General features: G+C 38.4%; 1 protein-coding gene across 1 annotated transcript in view; it reads right to left on the minus strand.

Moving 5' to 3' along the window:
- Positions 1-10,465: 10,465 nt before the first annotated feature.
- Positions 10,466-19,637, minus strand: part of LOC140917643 (connector enhancer of kinase suppressor of ras 2-like) — a 463,215-nt gene continuing 454,043 nt past the window's right edge. Inside the window, exons 21-25 of the mRNA XM_073360900.1 lie at positions 17,402-17,472; positions 13,914-14,014; positions 11,986-12,493; positions 11,409-11,608; positions 10,466-10,929 (exon numbers count right to left, since the gene is read on the minus strand). Of these exons, the coding sequence (XP_073217001.1) occupies positions 10,714-10,929; positions 11,409-11,608; positions 11,986-12,493; positions 13,914-14,014; positions 17,402-17,472 (1,096 nt within the window). The 3' untranslated portion in view covers positions 10,466-10,713. The remainder of the gene's footprint in view (positions 10,930-11,408; positions 11,609-11,985; positions 12,494-13,913; positions 14,015-17,401; positions 17,473-19,637) is intronic.

Here is a 19,637-nt window from a genome sequence, read left to right on the forward strand (position 1 = left end):
AGTATCTTGTCTCCTCATTGGTCATTTTGGTCAGGTGCCAGCGAGGTTACCTTTAGCTTCTTAACCCTTTACAGGTGAGAGGAGCTTTCCCCTGGCCAGGAGGGATTTCAAAGGGGTTTACCCTTCCCTTTATATTTATGACAATGTGAGATGCAATTTTGTGTAAAATTGAAAATCATAGTATAATCATAGAATCTCAGGGTTGGAAGGGACCTCAGGAGGTCATCTAGTCCAACCCCCTGCTCAAAGCAGGACCAATCCCTCAATTTTTGTCCCAGATCCCTAAATGGCCCCCTCAAGGATTGAACTCACAACCCTGGGTTTAGCAGGCCAATACTCAAACCAAAATATGCTTTAGTATTCCCCAATGACCTTTAAGGTGGCAGACCTAATATGCTTTTATGGTCTCTTCCCACCATCACTCATACTTAAAAAAATTCTTCTCTCTTTCTCCTTTAACAGCTGTAGGGTTTGATTCTGCGAACAACTGACAATCATGGGTAACTTTACTCACCAGAATAGTTCCATTGTACTTAGTGAACTACTCTTGTGCATAAGTGTTTGCAGGATCAGGCCCTTAGATAACACCAAATTAAACATTAAGGTGTATTTTTCACATACAATTTCTTCCCTTCTGTTCTGGAGCATGCAATAAGACCGTTTGATGACTTTTTTTCTGAACTAATTTCAGTAAGTGGGTAGTATCTCTCACTTGAAAGGAATGGAAAAGCTGATTAAATTAGAATAGCTTTGGCCAAAAAGCTTGTTTAAACAGCTGCCTCAGGGGTGCCTAATAGTAACCACACAAAGTTTCAGATAATAGCTAACAAAATGAGGCTCAGTGCTACACCTGAATCCACACAGGATCCTTATGCCTGCACAAATCCTCTTGCAGGACTGAGACCTAGGTTGAGTAACCCATTTAAATTACATTATAGGACACAAAGATAAAAGAAGAGAGAAGCACAAAATTAAGTGCAGAGAATTCAGTTTATTGAAGTCCAAATTTACAACTGAAATTTACAACTTATTTCCCCCAAAACAAAAGCTACTTTTGAATTTAGGAGGAATAAATGTCCTTTTCATAATGTACAGACTATATCTTTTAAATAAGTTAATATCTTTGAAAAAAGAGCAATATGTTCCTTTTTTAATGTTGCAGTGCAACTTACAACTTACACGTCTGTGCAATGTACCATGAGGTATATGCCCAGTGAGCAACACACAGTGAAATTTTCCATTCATAAATTCTCATTGTAGACACACAAAAAGATAACCTGTGATAGAAAAAATGCAGCCAATTACAATAATTCACACAGAACTAATCTGAAAAGAGAAAAGAAAAATAAACTAACATTCATAGCCTATATAAATTAGTGGATCACTTCCCAACATAGGACAAGTATAAAATTAAGTATACTGTTGGGAAACGGGAAAAGTACTGTATTATCCAGGGGTTGAAATTTAGTTTTAACTGTATGAGTCCAGAGTAATTCACTTTCTATCTCTGTAGCATCAATGAGCTGAAGGACTTTATCTACTACAGAATCTAAATGGTGTCTACTCATAAAAGGGACCTTCAGATATAAATATGATGGTAATTATTATATTGCAGTCTCAAAATATCCAACCATGTATAAACTGTAACACAATCCAGGATTCTTCCCTGGCTCAGATAGACATTTTATCATCACCTCTCAGTTTTATTTCACAGCTAATTATGAAAACATACAGCAGGTGGGGCTGAAACATCTGTAATGTGGACATACTGGTATTTGAAGCTTTGAATCTTCAAACTTCTTTTCAGGATGGCTCCCATAAAATACTTTTTTTCTCTTTATGACAGAAAACATACATTTTCTTTTAGAAATAATCAACCACAACATAGCTTTGTGATAAATAACAGTTCTGCCTCTAATACATATATATACATTGTCTGTAAACAAAAATGCCCACAAATCATGTAGTCTCCATGATTTTTATACAAGGCGCTATAGAATTTTTTGTTGTTGAAAACAGTCCTAGTGAAAGTTTGGTTTATAACCTCCTATTGCTACAGAAATAGTAAGAGTGTTCGTATTTACAAAAGAAAGACCATGGAGACTCCATAGCATTATTTGCTAATGATCATAAGTTAGCAGGATTTTCAAAATACACTTTGTGAGCTTGTTCAGATTAGATTAACAGTACAGGTTGAACACCAGCATTATAATACTCTAGTGATTTGGTATTTCAACCCCTGAATATACAAAGACATTATTACTACAGCCTACTTCACAGTTTATATGCAAGTAAAGTGCAAGCCATAGTACAAGGGTGTCATACATTTAAGCATTATCTAAAATAGGCTCTCTATTTGTACAAGTTTTAATATCTACTTTAGTAAACTAGACAGATGTCATCTATGACCCAGCAATTAATGGTGTTACGAGAATATTTTCTTTGTAATTAATACAGCGTCAGTGTCAAATGCAAAAGGATCCTTAATACTACTGCCTTCCTCTTATTGTCTATACTTTTCTCTTCCTAGCTTCTTAGACTGAAATGCTTCAATTTCTTGGTGAAACAGAAGTCCTTACTGGATACTAAGCCTAATTTAGCATTTATAACAGGTCTCACTGTTACTTTGACCAGTGAACAGAATTTGTTGGTTAAGATGTGTTTTGTAGTTGCTAGTGACAAAACGCAAGAGAGACTCAAGATAATACGGAAATGTAAGTTATTTGCAACATTCTGCCAGATGCATTTACAATACGTAAAAACAGCTGAATTGAGACCCCACAAATGCCTCAGACTGTATAATACTCTAGAAGCTTGGGGACAGAAGTTTATTGGGCATTTCCAGTCAAGTAACATAGTTCTCTACCTATTTTCTCTCTCCTATAACATCAGCACTTACATCAAGTACTGCATATAGAGTGGCTGTAATGCACACTGTACAGTACTCAGCTGTCACGTTTAGTGCATGCAGTGCACGTACATATTTTAATAAAAACAGACAGTTCAATTTGTTTATTCCAGCACTGGCCTGTATTAAGAATGACTATAAATATTTTCTGAATAGAGTGAATATAGTCAGTATTCTTTTTAATGAGGTGTGTAACATATTCATTAACACCAGATTGCAGTAGTATATGAGCCATCTCAAAATCAGACAAAAGTTAAACAATATTAATTTTAATCTTCCTTCCAAATATGGAAGTATGGCATAAATTGTAACATGTAGAAAATAAGTTTAATCTATTAGTTATATTAAGATTAGAGAATCAGATGCCTATACATTAATAAATAGAGCTGATCATAATTAAAATACTGGTTCTGCTTATAAGAAGCTAAGGAAATAAAATCTTTTAAAAATCAACCATAAAAATATTATATTTCAGTAGCAGTTACTTAAATAATAAGAAATATAAAACAAATTTCCATTCACTAATGGATAACATGGCTGAGATTAGATTTAGATACTAAGTGGTATGTGTTAAGACAACATCTTTGCAGGGCCTAAACTACAGTATGTAAATTTATTTGGGTGGAAAAGGAGATAAAAGACAAAAGCAAAGAGAAATCTAGGACACCTATGAAAGCTTCTTCGCAGCTGAGGTTTAATGAGAAAAATCTGAAGAAGAAGTAAAAGCAGGCAGTTTAATAAGATCTGATGGGTCAAAAAGGAGCTATAATGCTTCTCCTCACATAAAAGTAACAGTCCACAAAAAATCTAAGGCCCCAGCACAGCGATTAACCACAGGGTAAACCTTACACAAGTGCGTAGTTCCACTGACTCCAGTGGGACTTCGCATGTGCTAAAAGTTAAGCACCTGCTTAAATGTTTTTATAGATCAAGGCCAGAGTGCTCAGCACCTTGCCCAAGTTATCTCGAGCTGAGTTAATATTGCTATCGCCACTGTTATCCAGTTTTTGCATTCCCCTCTTGTGGGGTCCCAGAGTCTGGGCTCCAGCTCGAGCCCGAATGTCTACTCCGCAATTTTATAGTCCTGTAGCCTGAGCCTCACAAGCCTAAGTCAGTTGACATGGGCCAGCCACAGTTGACATGGGCCATACCCCTTATGTCTTCCCTACAAATGCCTAGTTTCCATATTTTGAAACTTAAGCCAATTAAATGCCACTTTAGGAAGTTCTCCCTTGTAGATATTACACTAACATTTGCACAGTTTGAATTGTGGTGTGCTGTGGCGGACATTTTAGAGGCACAGGTCCCCAATCCTGCAGAACAAACCAGGCAGGCAGATCCCTGGTATCCTTGCTGACTCTTTTCAGGATTGGGTTCATGATAGTAGCCCAGTTTTCTGATTTACCTGCATCAGTAAATTGGTGTTTAGTCTGAAAATTAAATTATACTTCATATACCATTGGTCAATTGACCTCATATAGTCTCAAGTCTCACAGGTCTTTCTGGGACACTTGTGTCATGGGACAGCTAAGCCTTTGGGCTCAGATTCTCTGGAGCAGCTGAGTGGCATCTGGCACAAATCCAGTATGTTTAAAGGGAGCAAAAATTGCTTTCTCATCTTTGTGACTCCCTGACCCTAAAGCCATTAAATGTTGACTGAAACTTTAGGCATTCAGCTCTCACAGTGACTTCCAACAGCTCCAAGAGGCTGACAGCCAGGGTTTTCCAGGATGTAAGAAAGCCCCAGCTATGTACCCTTTCTCACATGCACATGCACTGTGTTGATAAGTGAGAGGGCTTTACACATCCTTCATGCCACTGGAAGATTGCAGGAGATTGCATGTTGAGATAGTACTCAGAGACCCAGATCAGATGGTCTTAAGTGTGCTTTGTGTCACTGGAGAAGCACAAAAGCAGATTTAATGGATCTGAGTTTAATGGCCCTTGGAGTTTAATAATTTTCCTCAGAGATGTACTGTACTTTAGGCACATGATATGGAGTTTCTGCCAGAATCTTAATTTTGATGTCAACACTTTTGTCACCACTGAAACATTCCCAGTTTCTATGCTATCAACAGTCCAGTCTAAATTCCCTTTAAGTCAATAGTAAGACACCTATTGACTCCAATGAGAGGTTGGTCAGGACTCAAGATTTCTGGAGAATAACTGGAGAACTTCCTTAGTAAAAGCTTTCAAATGGTACCCTTCCCCAAACTGCAATACTTTGACCTAGAAAACTATAATTAAAGAGGAGAGTTGGGGTAAAGTTAAGTTTTCATCTAAGGTTCTTCAGAACTGAGAACTCCCTGCATCAGTTGTATGGATGCTATTCCCTCCCCTGCTTCTCTTGTCACCTCCGCTCAAAAAAAAAAGAAAAAAGAAAAAAGAAAAGAAAAGACAAATGGTGCACCAGTTTTCCAGTTTAATGGGTAGTGGCCCAGCTCTGACAATGGACTGATGATCAACATTCCAAGTTCAAAATTCTCTGTTTGGCACAGTGGCCACCTGAGTCTTTTGATAACAAATGATCAGGGCTGCCTTGTGGCAATAAGACCTATCCTAATCCAAGAGCTGCTTATGGGCGGGCTATTTGGGAAAGAAGGACCATAAAGTTGGCACGAGAGCAAGATGATTCTTAATCCTAAAGAGAAAGAAAGAAACAGTCTCCTGTCAGTGTTTGAGAAAGTGCAGCCCAGGGGGATGTGGGGCAAAGATGACTTTAAATCATCTTTGAACCCTCAGGATTGCAGGTTACTTTGGGGTCAGTGCAGGCCCCAAAGCAAATTAGAGCTGCCAAGCGCTACTCTAATTTACAGCAGCCTCCTGATGGCTTGTCTAGCAGCTGTGTCACAGCCCAGAATCTTCATTGCACTATGGAGATAATGCCTCTGATACCCATGATGACAGCTCTACACTATTGTGTCCACCCTTTGTGTGACAGCTATGGCCCGTATTTGCTTTTGCATGTAGGAACTGGGATAAGGGATAGAATCTGACTCAGCATCTCTGCCACATGATGATAATAAAGAATACTGATGCTGCAACTTGTTAGAGCTTCTCTTTTCCTTTGATTATTTCTTTTTATTAAATAGAATGAATTCAGGGACATTTTCATTTGATAATATGACAAAATAAAAAATGTCTCAAACCCTTCAGGAAATGCTACTGAGATAGATATTGGGATCATCAAAGGACTGTATTTAGAGGAAATGGAAGAATAACAATAATAAAAAAAGAGGGTGGCTGGTGAAAAGCATACAATCAGTTGCAAAAAGAGCATCTAGCAACAAAAAGACTTACTGAAGTTTGTGGAGTTGCAGGAAAGCCATGCTGATTGAGTGACGTCTTTGGTTAAAAATATTACTGGCAGAAAGTCTGAATAAAGGCTCAAAGTGTTTGAATAACTCTGAAGACATTTGAATAAATAAAATACATCCAAACACATTGTTTATGTGGTTGAAGATAATAAAAATACAGGATTTATCTGAGTATTCAGGCAGGAATGCTATTGAACTAATAAATATTATATATTTATTCTGGGCTTGATTTTGCTCCACCACTGAAGTCAAGGGAGCGCCATTCCTGCCCTTACTCATGTGCAACCATGTTGATTTCAGGAGGACTATATTGGCTGTTAGGGCAAATTTGGATCAGGAAATTTTGCCACTGATTTCAATGAAAATATGATCAGGACCATTGTTTATAAATTAAATCTTTGGATCACAACTTGCATTCCAATTGGCTTACAGGCCACAAACCCCAAAACAATTTGTGCTAATGCAGGTTTGTGCACCATTTGTATAATATATAAGATCTACAACAGTATCTGTAGATGGATACTGTGGAAGCTGGATTTATTTATTCATCCGAGACAGACTATGGACTCCAAACTTCATTGCACTGGAGCAGAGCTTGGCACAGCTGAAGCAGTGGGGAGGCACATAGCTCAGTCTAAGGCATCTTTTGTCTTCCCTGAACCTCACGGCTGGCTAGGAGCTAAGCCAACTATGAGCACAAATTTCAACAGCCTCAGTGCCATTATGCCACAAGGTTCACTGAAATGCTGTGTTCCCTAGCCCTGCCCTTATGACACCTTTTACACTGGGAGCAAGAGCTGGTGGAGTAGATCTGTCTATATTGTTTTCTTCCGAGATTCTTCTATGCCAAGATAAATCTCTAACAGCCTCTTTTTGGGTAGCTTTTTGACTTTCTTGCACAGCCTGAGAAGGCAAAATAGGCAGAAACAGAGCCAAATATCTGACCTCATATGTCAAACAAAATGTCTAGATTAACCAGCCTATTCATTTATTTTATCCATGAGAAAAGATGGAGGCTATTTTTAAAATGTAGGATGTATAATTCACATTTTTAAAACAATTTCTTGTTTTAACTTAAAGAACTCCACATCTGTATTCTCAAGTGTTTTTTTTTTAAACCTAAATACAGAAAGTCTTGTCTTGTTTGGTTTAGAAAGTTAAACTCTGCTTCTCCTAATATTAAACAGAAATTGAGAGGCATACATTAGTTGACATTTTCTTAGCAAATCAGTTTTAACCGATTCTTATTTATTGTACAGACTTTTGTATGCATGTAAGTAAATATGTCAAAATTATTCTGAAAATACTTTGTCTCTATTGACATGTTAGTGATATTTGTAAAAGCTAAAAGAATAAAAATACTGTTTTAGACTTAGAAATAATTTTTTTGTTGTTCTAGGGGCTAAGCTTTGCTCCAAACCTATCTCCCAGTTTGTCTCAACCCCAGCCATGAGAAACCTGTCCAATGTATACTAAAAGGAAAAACAGTTCATTTTCCTTATTAGCTCACTTTTTTAATCCTGAATAACCAAAACACATTTTAGCTTCTTTAATGGGGATGGCTCTCCAAGAGTAAAATACAGACTCATATCACTAGAACTTCAAAATGAATAGACTCATGCCAAGGAAAGCTTTTTAAGAAAATATGATCAAAAGAAGTTGTGATCTCTTAGCCATGGGAGGGATTAGTTTTATGGCCCAGACTAATCTCAGCCACTCATTAGCTTTCAGAAATATCTTTGATTATTTTTCTTTTAATTATACTAAACCCTCTGAGAAATGAAGGTTGCGATCCAGTCTTTTTAGCTACCATTTTTGTTTATTTTTGGAGGCACATATCCACTAGAAAAAAATATTCTTTCTATTTTAGCTCTATCCAATTAATATTTGAGAAGAAGAGTGTAAGTTCACTTTTGAATGTTTACCAAAGACTTCATTTAACATATTCTCCAGTCAAGTGGCATTTTCCGATCTTTGGGTTACAATACAATGGAATCCCTCTTGAGCATTGTTTTAAAATCTTAGTACAAAAGCACAGACTGTGGTTTGGGTTTGAACCAAAATGCAGATGAGAAAATCTCAGTAAGAACACCAAAAGCACAATCCATTTAATTAGTATTTTGTGACCATCTATAGCTTCTTGTTAATGCACGTACAGTATGCAGTACAGTTTCAAAGTGGCTTTTCCACCTTACACCATTGCTTATTTCAATACATAATACTCCTCCCACACCATATGGAGGACAGGAATAAAAAAATAGTGAGATACATATTTATATCTATATTTATAGATCTGATATGAACAAAAGTTAGAAAGATAAGAACTCTCTTCTCATGCTCTTTCTATTCAGTGGTGCACTAATTAAAATGTTCACATAGTAAATACATTCAGATTTGTGTTTACTGTTTGCATGAATATCACAACTCTGATTTTGGTGAATGTATGATGGCAAGTTTTTCTCTGTCTATTCCCTGCACCTTCATTATTGCTGCAATTCAGCAAAGCACTTAGGCACAGGATTAACTTTAAGTGCATGCTTAAATCCATCACTATTCAGCAGAGCATTTAGGGTTTAATCCTGCTCCTCTGAAGACAATGGGAATTTTGCCATTAATTTAAACAGGAGCAAGATCATACCCTTTTAAGCCCATGCTTACGGGCCCATTGACCTGAATGGGACCAAGCATGGACTTAATTGCTATGCACTTATTTTGTATGTTCTATCCAAATGTAATTATAACTGTAGTGCAATGATTTCATGATTCAAGAGCTGGTGTGATGCCGAGAACCCAATATAAAGGTCAGTAATATTCTTCTACTAATATAACTATATCCTGGAATTATTTCAGGGTGAATTTTTTTACCACTGTGTCCACTATGGTTCAAATAAATGGTGGTATAATAGTGATAGAAAAATAAGTCTGAGTAGCATTCCTTTTTTTCAGGTACTGTATCATAAATGAACCAAACAAAAGGATGCTCTCTCACTAAATTCTTGTCTCTATAAAGTAAATTTATCTCCTAGAGCCATCTTTTTCCATTTCATATCACAACAAATAATTTGAACTTTACACTTTGATTCCCTCTGTGAAACTAGAACTGGGCAAATACATTTTTCTGCAAATATTTATTCAAATGTATATATGAAATTGCTTTCTGAGAATATTCTAATAAATAAGTTTACTATCAGGAATGTTTGCAGAAACTTGAGTTTTAAGTGCGTATTTGAGAATATTTATGGAAAGCAGATTTTGTTTTCATAAATGCAAATATTCACTCCAAAAACCTGAATCTTCAAGTTTCTAAGCAGAGAACAGAAAGAAACCATGTGATTTTATGCATCCATTTAAAACTAATTAATACAAATTGAGTTTCAAATACTGAATTGAACACTTGCAATTAACTTGTTCATGAAGTATCTACAGATAAAGAATTATATGGTGAATAATTTTGAACAATATGAATTCTTTACCCAGCTCTATATGACAGTCTGATATACAAACAACTGATCAGTTCAAGAATCTTTTACTTAATTCTCAGTCTTGAAGCATCAGATAACAATATTTTAATAATTTTATGACTCACAGGTTTGTGGCACTAAATTCACAGTGGTGCGATTTTGAAAACTGCCATAGCTACCATCTTCAGAAGCAGATGTTTTTCTTTTTCCACAAAACACTTCAAAGTAGATAGAAAAGTCAGTTCAAGTGACAGCATCAGTGAACAACCAGCTTTGTTCTACTTGTGTCTTAACCTCTTCTGTGCCACGCTTGCGTGCCTATGGCCACTCCTTTTAAAGGAAAGCTCATTGTTTTAAAAATAAGCACAACATCAAAGTGGCATGTACAGTATGCTCATAGGGCCAAAGGAGAGTCTATTTGCTGGATATATACACTATACATTGTAAGGCACCCGAAAGTGGTTAAGTTTACTTTTTTTATTACTCTGGTCTTCTCTAATTTCATAAAGATGGTAGCTACCACTGCTTGGAAAGGCTGGAAAAAAATGTGCACCCCTAAGAGTGGCCAGTGTATTTTTTTTTTTATATATTTCCTTCAAGAAAAACTTGTGAAAAGGTGAATTTTAGGGTATTTTAAAAAATAAATATAAACTACTATGTTACCTTTTATATACGTAGATATGTTTACATATAATATATATCTAAATATATAAAATGGTTGTAAGAACTCATTACTATAAGCTTAGCTTTAGTACAGTCCTTAAATAAATATACTGGTATATATTTTCCATTACACTCCTGCACTGCTTCTTTCTAATGCAGAACTTGATAAGCATGTTGGTTGATAATAGCAAACAAAGTAATTCAGAACAGAATAATATTTCTCATGCAATGTAGTAGGCATCCTGTGGCACTATTCTCTTATCCAAGTTATTTACAATACCGCTGAGTACATTTACAAATATTACAGTGTTTGCCATATTGGATTTCTCATGGCACCCAGCAAGGGTTCACGGTGCTACTCCTGTCAGACATGTGTTTCAATGAATGAATGTGTGTGTGTCAGCAGTGGTGCAGGGGTTACAAGTTCAGCGGCTCCATTTTGAGGTTTCAGAGCAGCGCTGTACTCACAAATGTCCAGGAAAAATTCATAGTTCTTTAGCTTCCACTCTTTGAACTTCTTTGATGTCAAGTTGGGATCATCCAGAAGATTGTTGATAGTTACCAGGTCCCCTTCCTTTGCCTGTCAAATGCCAAAAAAACCACAGCACATTTCAGAAATACAATTTAAGTGACATGTTATACTGGGCCTTTTATTTGTCCTTGAGTGCTAACAAAAGGTGCTAGAGCAACTGCAATGCACACTAAGGTCCTTCATCTATACCCAGAACTGTTACAGCTCACACAGTGCAAGGCAATCTTCCCTATATCCATTGGCATGATTCCACAGTGACCATCTGTAATTGTAAAAGCGTAGTAAATGAGGTCTTCTTGACAATTCAGTCCTTGGCATCCTCCATGACACAGGAAACAAGAGTGTCAAATACTGACAATGGTTGTGAGGTTGGCAACTGTCCCCTATCTTCTGTTTCTCTCAGTACTGCCAAAGTTTCCTTGTGACCTAATTCTCTCTCTAAAATAAAAGTCCATACACTGAAAATTTTAAGAAGCTATACTGTTACAATTTCATGTTGAACATAAACATTAATGGTAACAGCTTACTTTTAAAGTGCTCTTGAGAACTCTGATGTGATGAAGTTTTTCATTGATAATTGGATCATTGCACCTCTTTACAAAAGACTTCCGGAATTCCTGCTTGGTAGAAGGACGCTGCTCTCCAAAGGCTGACAAGCTGGCTTGTTCCAAAGACTTGTACAGCTCTTGCAGACCATCTGTACTTTCCCTGATTTCCTTTATGTTTTCTGGAAAAAAAATTATAATTTTTTTAACAATCCAGGAAACTTTGGATGGGAGGGTAATGAAAGATCCTGAAAAGCTCAAGAATTCTGAAAGTTGCCTATGGAATAACCACCTAATATCCTTTCCCGATTTGAGAACTGATAAAACCAAAACATTCTGATCAACAATAAAGTTGGAATCAGAATGTACATACACTTTCTGAACCAAAATTACGGTGTAGTAACTAATGCAATCTCCATATTTTCATTTTTCTTGGAAATTATAATTCTGCCACAAAGATACTCATATAAAGCCTGATCATTCATCAATGAGGTCAATGGCAAAGCTCCCATTGAGGTCAGTGGTGAGTACTGGTGCCAGAGTCCCTTCAAAATCTTACCTTCTTCACAGAAATTATTTTGCTTTTTAATAAGAAGTTTCTCTTCAGGCTTCTCTTCTGTTATGCCTGAAGACTTTACACGCCCTTTGCCCCTGACATCTCTGTTTCGTGGAAGGCTTTGACTACGTTGCTTCTGGGGCCTGTTATGTGAACTATATCCCCTTTGCCACTCCACCAAAGGGAAAGGTCCATCTCGTTCATGATTGTGATGTCTTTGGACTGGTAATGTTGCCTGTCTTCGCCTCTCTGGTGACATTCCAGGTCGGCCACTCACATATTCTGGTTCAGGAGGAACAGTCTGAAGAAAATGGAGGCCAGAACTGGTTAAAGGGGTCTCTATCAGGTCCTGCCATGAGCGCCTTTCTCGATAGGGAGGTCTGCATCCTGATGAGTGTGTACTTCCTGTGGCATCTTGTCGGGAATCCTCCGCAGAAGAATAGGAGTAGGTAGATTCGCTTGAAAAGTGTCGACCATGTTTCAGTTCAGGGAATGGACTTGAAGAATTCACCTAAGAAGGAATGAAAATATCTGATTATAAAGACATAATTGTGACTAGACATTGACAAACCACAACAGATACAGTTCAGTATATGATTAGTACTAACCAAATGATCTGATTTGTATATTTTGGTATGTCACACTATAAACTCTTAGCAAGCAAGACATAACTAACTGTGTAATACTTTATGTAAGCACTACATTTTTAACCACTCCCTATTCTTGTTTTGACACATTCTCTGCCCAAGAGCAACTCCTGCTGGAAAGGACAGGATAGCACTGGTATAGGTTTTGCAAAGACCTACCCAGCTTACACCCAGTCCAGCGGTGTGTTGTGAGAAAGACATGGAAGCCCTCAAAAGAAACCATAACTGGATTTCCTTTCTTTTCAAAGGGCAGATGTTCCAGCCAAACAGGGGGGAAAAAAAAGAGACACTTCAGCACCCAAGAAAACATTTAAATTTTAGGGAACTGCTGAGCTTATCCAAATTATTTTAATTAAATTCTGCTTGGTCTTTGTACTATTTTAATTTAAAAAAAAGAGAAAGGCAAAAAAGTGGAAAAACAGAAAGGGAGGGGCTTAACCTGTATCCCGGTTGATAAAACAGCATCACATGGGTGAAAATCAGTCTGAACTTCACCCATGTGATGCTGTTGCCTCAGTCACTCTTTCTTTGGTTCTGGTTGTGTGTGGATCATGTCATTCACGCTGAAGAAAAATCTGAAAGAAAAATAGAGAACAGTCCTATCTGCACTTAGAAACAAAGGTTAAATATCACAGCCTACCCATGTACTGTATAGCAGCAATGCTTTTATCAGCTACCAGAACCTGCCCATACACTGTACACAACTTTTATCAGCTATTTTTTGCTTTAAAACACCTCTTAAGAAAAATATTGCAAATACCATGGGTATTTTACCCAATGCTATATACTGAAAGAAACTTGTCTTTAAAGATATGTTTCTAATAAATAAAATATTTTTCCTCCAGATGACTATTGTATGAATACAATCTAAAAATCTTAATTTCCAGTAAATATGGAACACTGTAGATACAGTATAAACTCTCAGTTAATAGAGATGACCCAAGTACAAAACATTTTATTCATAATGGAGTCAAAATCTATATATTCCTTTCATATTGGATTTTTTTTTTAAGAAAAAATTGACTTAAACACACTAGGTAAACACAGCAGAGTAAGACGGCAGTAGCCTCTTCTTTCTATGTGCTTCCATTTCTTATTTTCAGAACATTCACTCCAGCTCTTAGCCATTAGAAATGATAATATTCTCATAATTTACAGCTGAGAACCACCTCTGTTCTGCTCATGATGTAATTAGATGCCATTACAAAGCAAGCAAAATACTAATCAAAGAAGCATGGAAATGTATTTCTTGGCCTTATACAGCATGTACTATTCATGACTTACTGAGGGTTTTCGATGGTAGGTGTCACATAGTGTTGAAGGACCTTCCTGTTTCAGGGTTAAAGAGCCATCAATATCATCCTGGTCACTTTCACTCCAGTAATCTGGTAACAAAATGTTCTCTGTTTCATTGCAATATTTACTCATAAGATAGTATTGGCAACATTTTCAAAGCATAAATGACACACTTTTTCTCTGATATAGACAAGGTAAGTCCCATTCTCTGAAGTGTCTAAGAGGTGGATTTTCTAAGATATTTAGATGCCTTAAGACAGTGGTCTCCAACCTCTCTATGCACAAGATCACTTTTTGAATTTAAGTGCAACCCAGGATCTACCCCGCCTCTTCCCTGAAGCCCGCCCCACTCAGGCCATCCCCACTTCTCTATTGTTCGCTCTCTCCCACCCTCACTCACTTTCACCAGGCTGGGGCAGGGGTGTGGGCTCTGGACTGGGGCTGAGAGGTTCGGAGTGTAGAGGGGCTCTGGGATGAGCCTGGGGCAGGGTGTTGGGGTGCAGGAAGGAGTGAAGGGAACAAGCTCTGGGAGGAAGTTTGGGTGCAGGAGGGGGTTTCGGGCTGGGGCAGAGTGTTGGGGTGCAAGAGTGGATATGGGGTGCTGGCTCCAGGAGGGGGCTCAGGGCCGAGGGCTGGGGTGCAGGAGGAGTCGGGCTCCCTCCAGGTGGCACTTACCTCAGGTAGTGGCACAGCAGGGCTAACACAAGCTCCCTGCCTTCCTCGGCCCAACACCGCTCCCGGAAGTGGCCATCGCATCCCTGTGGCCTCTGGTGGTGGGGGAAGAGGTCTTCGCATGGTGCCCATCTCTGCAGGCATGGCCCCCGCAGCTCCCATTGGCTGCAGTTCCCAGTTCTTGGCTAATGGGAGCAGTTCCCCTTTCTCAGCAAATGGGAGCTGTGGGGGCAGTGCCTGCAGGCAGGAGCGGCGCGTGGAGACCTTTGTCCCCCCTCAGGAGTGTGATGGTCACTTCTGGGAGTGGCGCAGGGCCACGGCAGGCACGGAGCCTGCCTTAGCCCCGCTGCACCACCGGACTTTTAGCGGCCAGAGATTGCGATCGACTACCAGAGGCTCCAGGATCAACCAGTTGATCACAATCTACCGGTTGGTGACCACTCCCTTAAGACATGGATAGGTGCCTGGTGCAATTTTCAAAAGAGCCGAGGCAGGTTAAGCCCCAAATCCCATTGATTTCACAGGGAGTTAAGTACATAACCCACTCAAGCACTTTTGAAAATCCCACTAGTTACCAATCTGCATCTTCAAGCCCCTAAGCACCTTTGAAAATCTGGTCCTCAGACACTTATGGCACATTTATATTGCAAAAAATCCCCTACAGCAGTGAGTCACAGAGCCTGGTTCATCTGATTTGGGCTCTGGGGGCTTGAACTATAGAACTAAAAATAGCAGTGTAGGCCTGGAGTGGAGCCTGGGCTTTGAGACCCACCTGCCTTGCCACGTCTCAGAGCCCAGGCTCCAGCATAAGCAGGAATGTCTATACTTCTATTTTTAGCCCCATAGCGCAAGCCCCACAAGCCCAAGTCAGTTGACCATGGCTCTGAGACTTGCTGCCATGAGATTTCTTTTGCAGTGTAGGCATAACCTTAGGAACCTCAGTCCCACTGACTTCCAGTGAGACTTGGGCCCTGCAGTGACTAGGTCACTTTGGAAAATGGAACTCAAGCTCCTAAGTTACTTAGGTACTTTTGAAAATTTTACCCCTAGACATATACACAAGCAAGCATAAACATTTCAAAAGTGTTTTTTAAAAATGCTGGCTTGAGTTTTTTCTTTTAAAAAAGCAATTTATAATGAATGAGCCATATTGTGTGTATCACTGTGTTCATTAGCTGGCTATGGACATACTTCGTGGATAGTTGAAAGGCACTTCACTTTCAGCCCAATGCCTCAAAACTCACCCAAGGAGTATACCAGTAGCCTGTCAAATCAGGCAGTCCATGTTGTACTTATAGTAGAATTCTCTTCCCCAACAGTAATAATCAGAAAGGAGTTCCATATTCCTCCACAGAAGACAAAAGCATTTACAAACTGCAATATCAAAATATTCAGTTAATCAATCAAGTCATTCTATTGTCGAAATGTTCCTTCCTGGGTATTTTATCATAATCTGTACGTGATGATATAAAAGACTGTATCTGGACTGCATAATGTAAAAACAAAGTACACTTTTTCTCCATTCATTTTTCTCTCCTGTTTACTATTTTCTCTTTAAATGAGTACATTCTCCTCACCCCATCTGTGTGTGACCTGTTCTGCTGGCTGATGGAGAAATGGGGGGCAGGGCTACTACTCTGTCTCTCTGTGGAGAATGAGGGAGTTGTTTGTATTATTTTTAATGAAGATCATATGCGCTTGCATCTGAGTTTATTGGCTTGATATTATCCTGCCTAATTTTGAGGAGTTAACTTAAAGAAGACTGTTAGGGGGGAAACAAACAAGAAATGAAACAATGGCAAAAATAAGGTACTGTCAGAGAGCAAGGTTTATTCTTCTCAGGCCCAAACCTGAGACCAAAGGGGATACTAAACCACCAATGTCTCAGCCTCGGGAGGAAGAGGCGGCTGGGCGGCAGCAGTGGCAGGAGGTGAGCCTCTGACAGAGAGACAGACACACACAGAGAATACTGCAAAGGCGATCGTCTATCACTCCCAGCCAGGAGTAGGAATGGCTGGGTTGAGTGGATCTTACCCAGCACTTGCAAGGAAAGAATAAAGTGATGTAAGAATGAGGTATATAGACCTTTTGTTGTTTTATCCTTCTTACTATGTATCTTTGGGTGAACAAAAATATGTTTGTTTTGATGCAACTTTTTAAGCCTCTTTAATCAGTTGCTGATCACAGACTCCTAAAGAGAAAATTCCTTGCAGGTGCCAAGTACATTTAGGCCTGCTGTGTTTACACAGTTTGGAATCAGGGCTGCAACCCAGAAATCTAGTCCAAGGGTGGTTGGACTTTGGGGTTCCACCCCAAGAGAGGTGAAGGAGTCACCTGAAGAGTGCACTCAAGAGGAACTAAAAGGAGTTTAAAGTGCAACTTGCCCTATGCCCATGTCACTCTCCCATTAGGGATTAGCACAGCTGATGGCACTAACAGAGACCTATGCAGAGCCATCTGCTTTCACTTAGCATTCTTATACTAAATGTAAAATAGCAATTCTATTAATCATGCTTGTTTTCCTAAAGACTGCCTTAAGACTGTGTTCTTTGCTTTTTCAAATGATCATTCTGGATTTCATTTTTTCTTCTGTTTGCACAGTTAAATGTATTTTCTAAGGGATTACACATATCTATGAAAACAAATAGTTAAAAGGTACTGCCTACATTAATGAAGAACTCATGAGATATCTGTGATTTATGACCAAATCATGAGTTGACTCAATAAACAGAAGCATTTTTGGAGCCTTTCTTTCTTCTCAGACCTCTCTAAGTCAATTTTGATTAAAATCACGGAAGCCGTACCTTCATCTGGCCGAATATCCTTGTCATCAGGTGTATAACCAATGGCTGCAAGTCCCAGACGGTTCATCCATCTAATAAAATAATAGACAAGGAAGAAGAATATTTAAAGGACTCTTCAGTGGTAAATGCTGTGGCCTACATTCTCTTATAATGTAGAAAAAACAGAGGAAAGAGAAGTAGTAGTGTAAAAACCAATGGTTTTCAAACTGAGAAAAACTTGACTTATACTTTCATCAGAGTAATGAGGTTACATGGAGGATGCAGCCACTGAAGTACACAGAGTCCGAGGAGCCATGGAGAAATCTGATCTCAATCCACAGCTCATGGAGAACCAGAGCCTCTATGCGTCTCTCTGTAACTCAAACTGTGCCAGCCTAGCACTGTTGAGAGCCAGGATGCCAATGGTCTATCACGCCACCAAAATGGAGCAGCAAACACACAGCGCACCAGCTAACACTGCAAATAGCAGAATTAATTAACACCTCCTTTTTTATACATATTTCCATTGGATACTTAGGGGAGCATGCTGTATAGAGCAGAGGCTTCCTAAGTTTGCCCCCCTTCAAGTGTAATCAAATATCCATTGAATCCTAACTGCATAGTGCTTGTGTGGAAGGGCTTCCATGGTTTCGGGGAGGGGAACATACTACATTGGTTCTGAGGCCCCCTCTGCTTGTGTCTGGGCCTTTGCATCCCTTTATGGCCCCACAGAACTGGCTCAAAGACAGATCAATTGCTGGTGCACCTACTGCCAAAGTAATAATTACTTCAGAAACCAACAACAGTATTTTCCATGGTGACATCCATGGTACATTCATGGTGATAATACAAGACAGTATTAAAATAAAAACAGAAAGATGCTCATGATTTCATACAGACATAAATTATGAAAGAAAATTCTGTACTTGTAGAATCAGAAAGCTAAAAGTGAAAATGAGACTGTAGTATATGATTGACTTCTGAAGTATCAGTCTAGGTGTACATACGATTGGAATCATGGAAGAAAATTTTGATCTCTGTTATCTTCTGTGATTATGGCTTTGCTTTTATCCAGAAAGAAATATACCCTGACAGCATCAATAATAATATAATCTATAAAGGGATATTACCCTGACAACATGCTACAATTTTGCACACACATTTACTCTTTTATCCCTGAGCAGCTCCTTATTTAACAAGATGATCTGGTATTTTCAAAACCAGACCATTAGATAAAGCATATTTTGGGACTAATTCTCCAAACTCCATCCTCGCTGAAATACACTAAGTTTGTATTTATACAATATATTTACTTGAATCGTATAAAAAGAAAAAAATGAACAGAATTAGAGAGAAGGTAAAGATACTTGATTGAAATAGACTTCCTTCTGGAGAGTTCTATCAAGTGTAATTCATTTCTTTTTGCCTGCATATAGAATGATCATGTTACACTGAATGAATCAGCCAATTTTCAGCAATAATGAAACATCAGGATCACAATGGATGAAGCAAAAACCCTAATATGAACATCAGTGTTTTCTATGCCAGATTTCTCTTGATAACTAAAAAGCATTCTCTCATTCAGAAATATTAAAAATGTGTTCATAATAGAAATTGAGAACAATCAGGCTGCAGCCTCAAATATTTCCTTAATCAACAAAGACTTAACAGCTGTCTAAAAGATAGCAGTTTCCTTATACAGTGAGATTACATGCTTTTTGGAAGCAATTCTGCCCTTTTTTAAATAGCACAACTTGACACTGATACAGTTAATCAACCAAGGATAAAATTATTAGCCATGTGACAAGATTACCCTTCAAGGGCTTCTCATAAGACAAACGTTCATGAATAACATATGTATTACAAGAACGTTGATTTTTGTGTAAGTTACATGAAGAAAGATAGTTTAATATACTTCTTTCCTATTTAAATGTGAACAATTTTCAACAATAAATTTCTAACTCACTGAATCTGTGAGTATTCTGATGGTACAGCATATGAAAGGGGATATAAAATGAGGGAAAAGTCATTGCTACCATAAAAAGAAGGCAATGTAGAAGTGAGATAAAATGGTCTAATGGTTTAAGCAAGGACTTGTGAGTCAGAATGCTTTTGTTCTAATACTGGATCTGTCACTGACTTACTATGTGGTCCTCAGCAAACCACTTAATTTAGCTGAATCACAGCTTTCTCAGGTATACAATAAGGACAATGACCAACTTAATTTTCAGACTTACAGGGGTGTTGTGAAAATTAA

This window comes from Lepidochelys kempii, chromosome 9, assembly GCF_965140265.1.
Source record: "Lepidochelys kempii isolate rLepKem1 chromosome 9, rLepKem1.hap2, whole genome shotgun sequence".
Taxonomy (NCBI): domain Eukaryota; kingdom Metazoa; phylum Chordata; order Testudines; family Cheloniidae; genus Lepidochelys; species Lepidochelys kempii.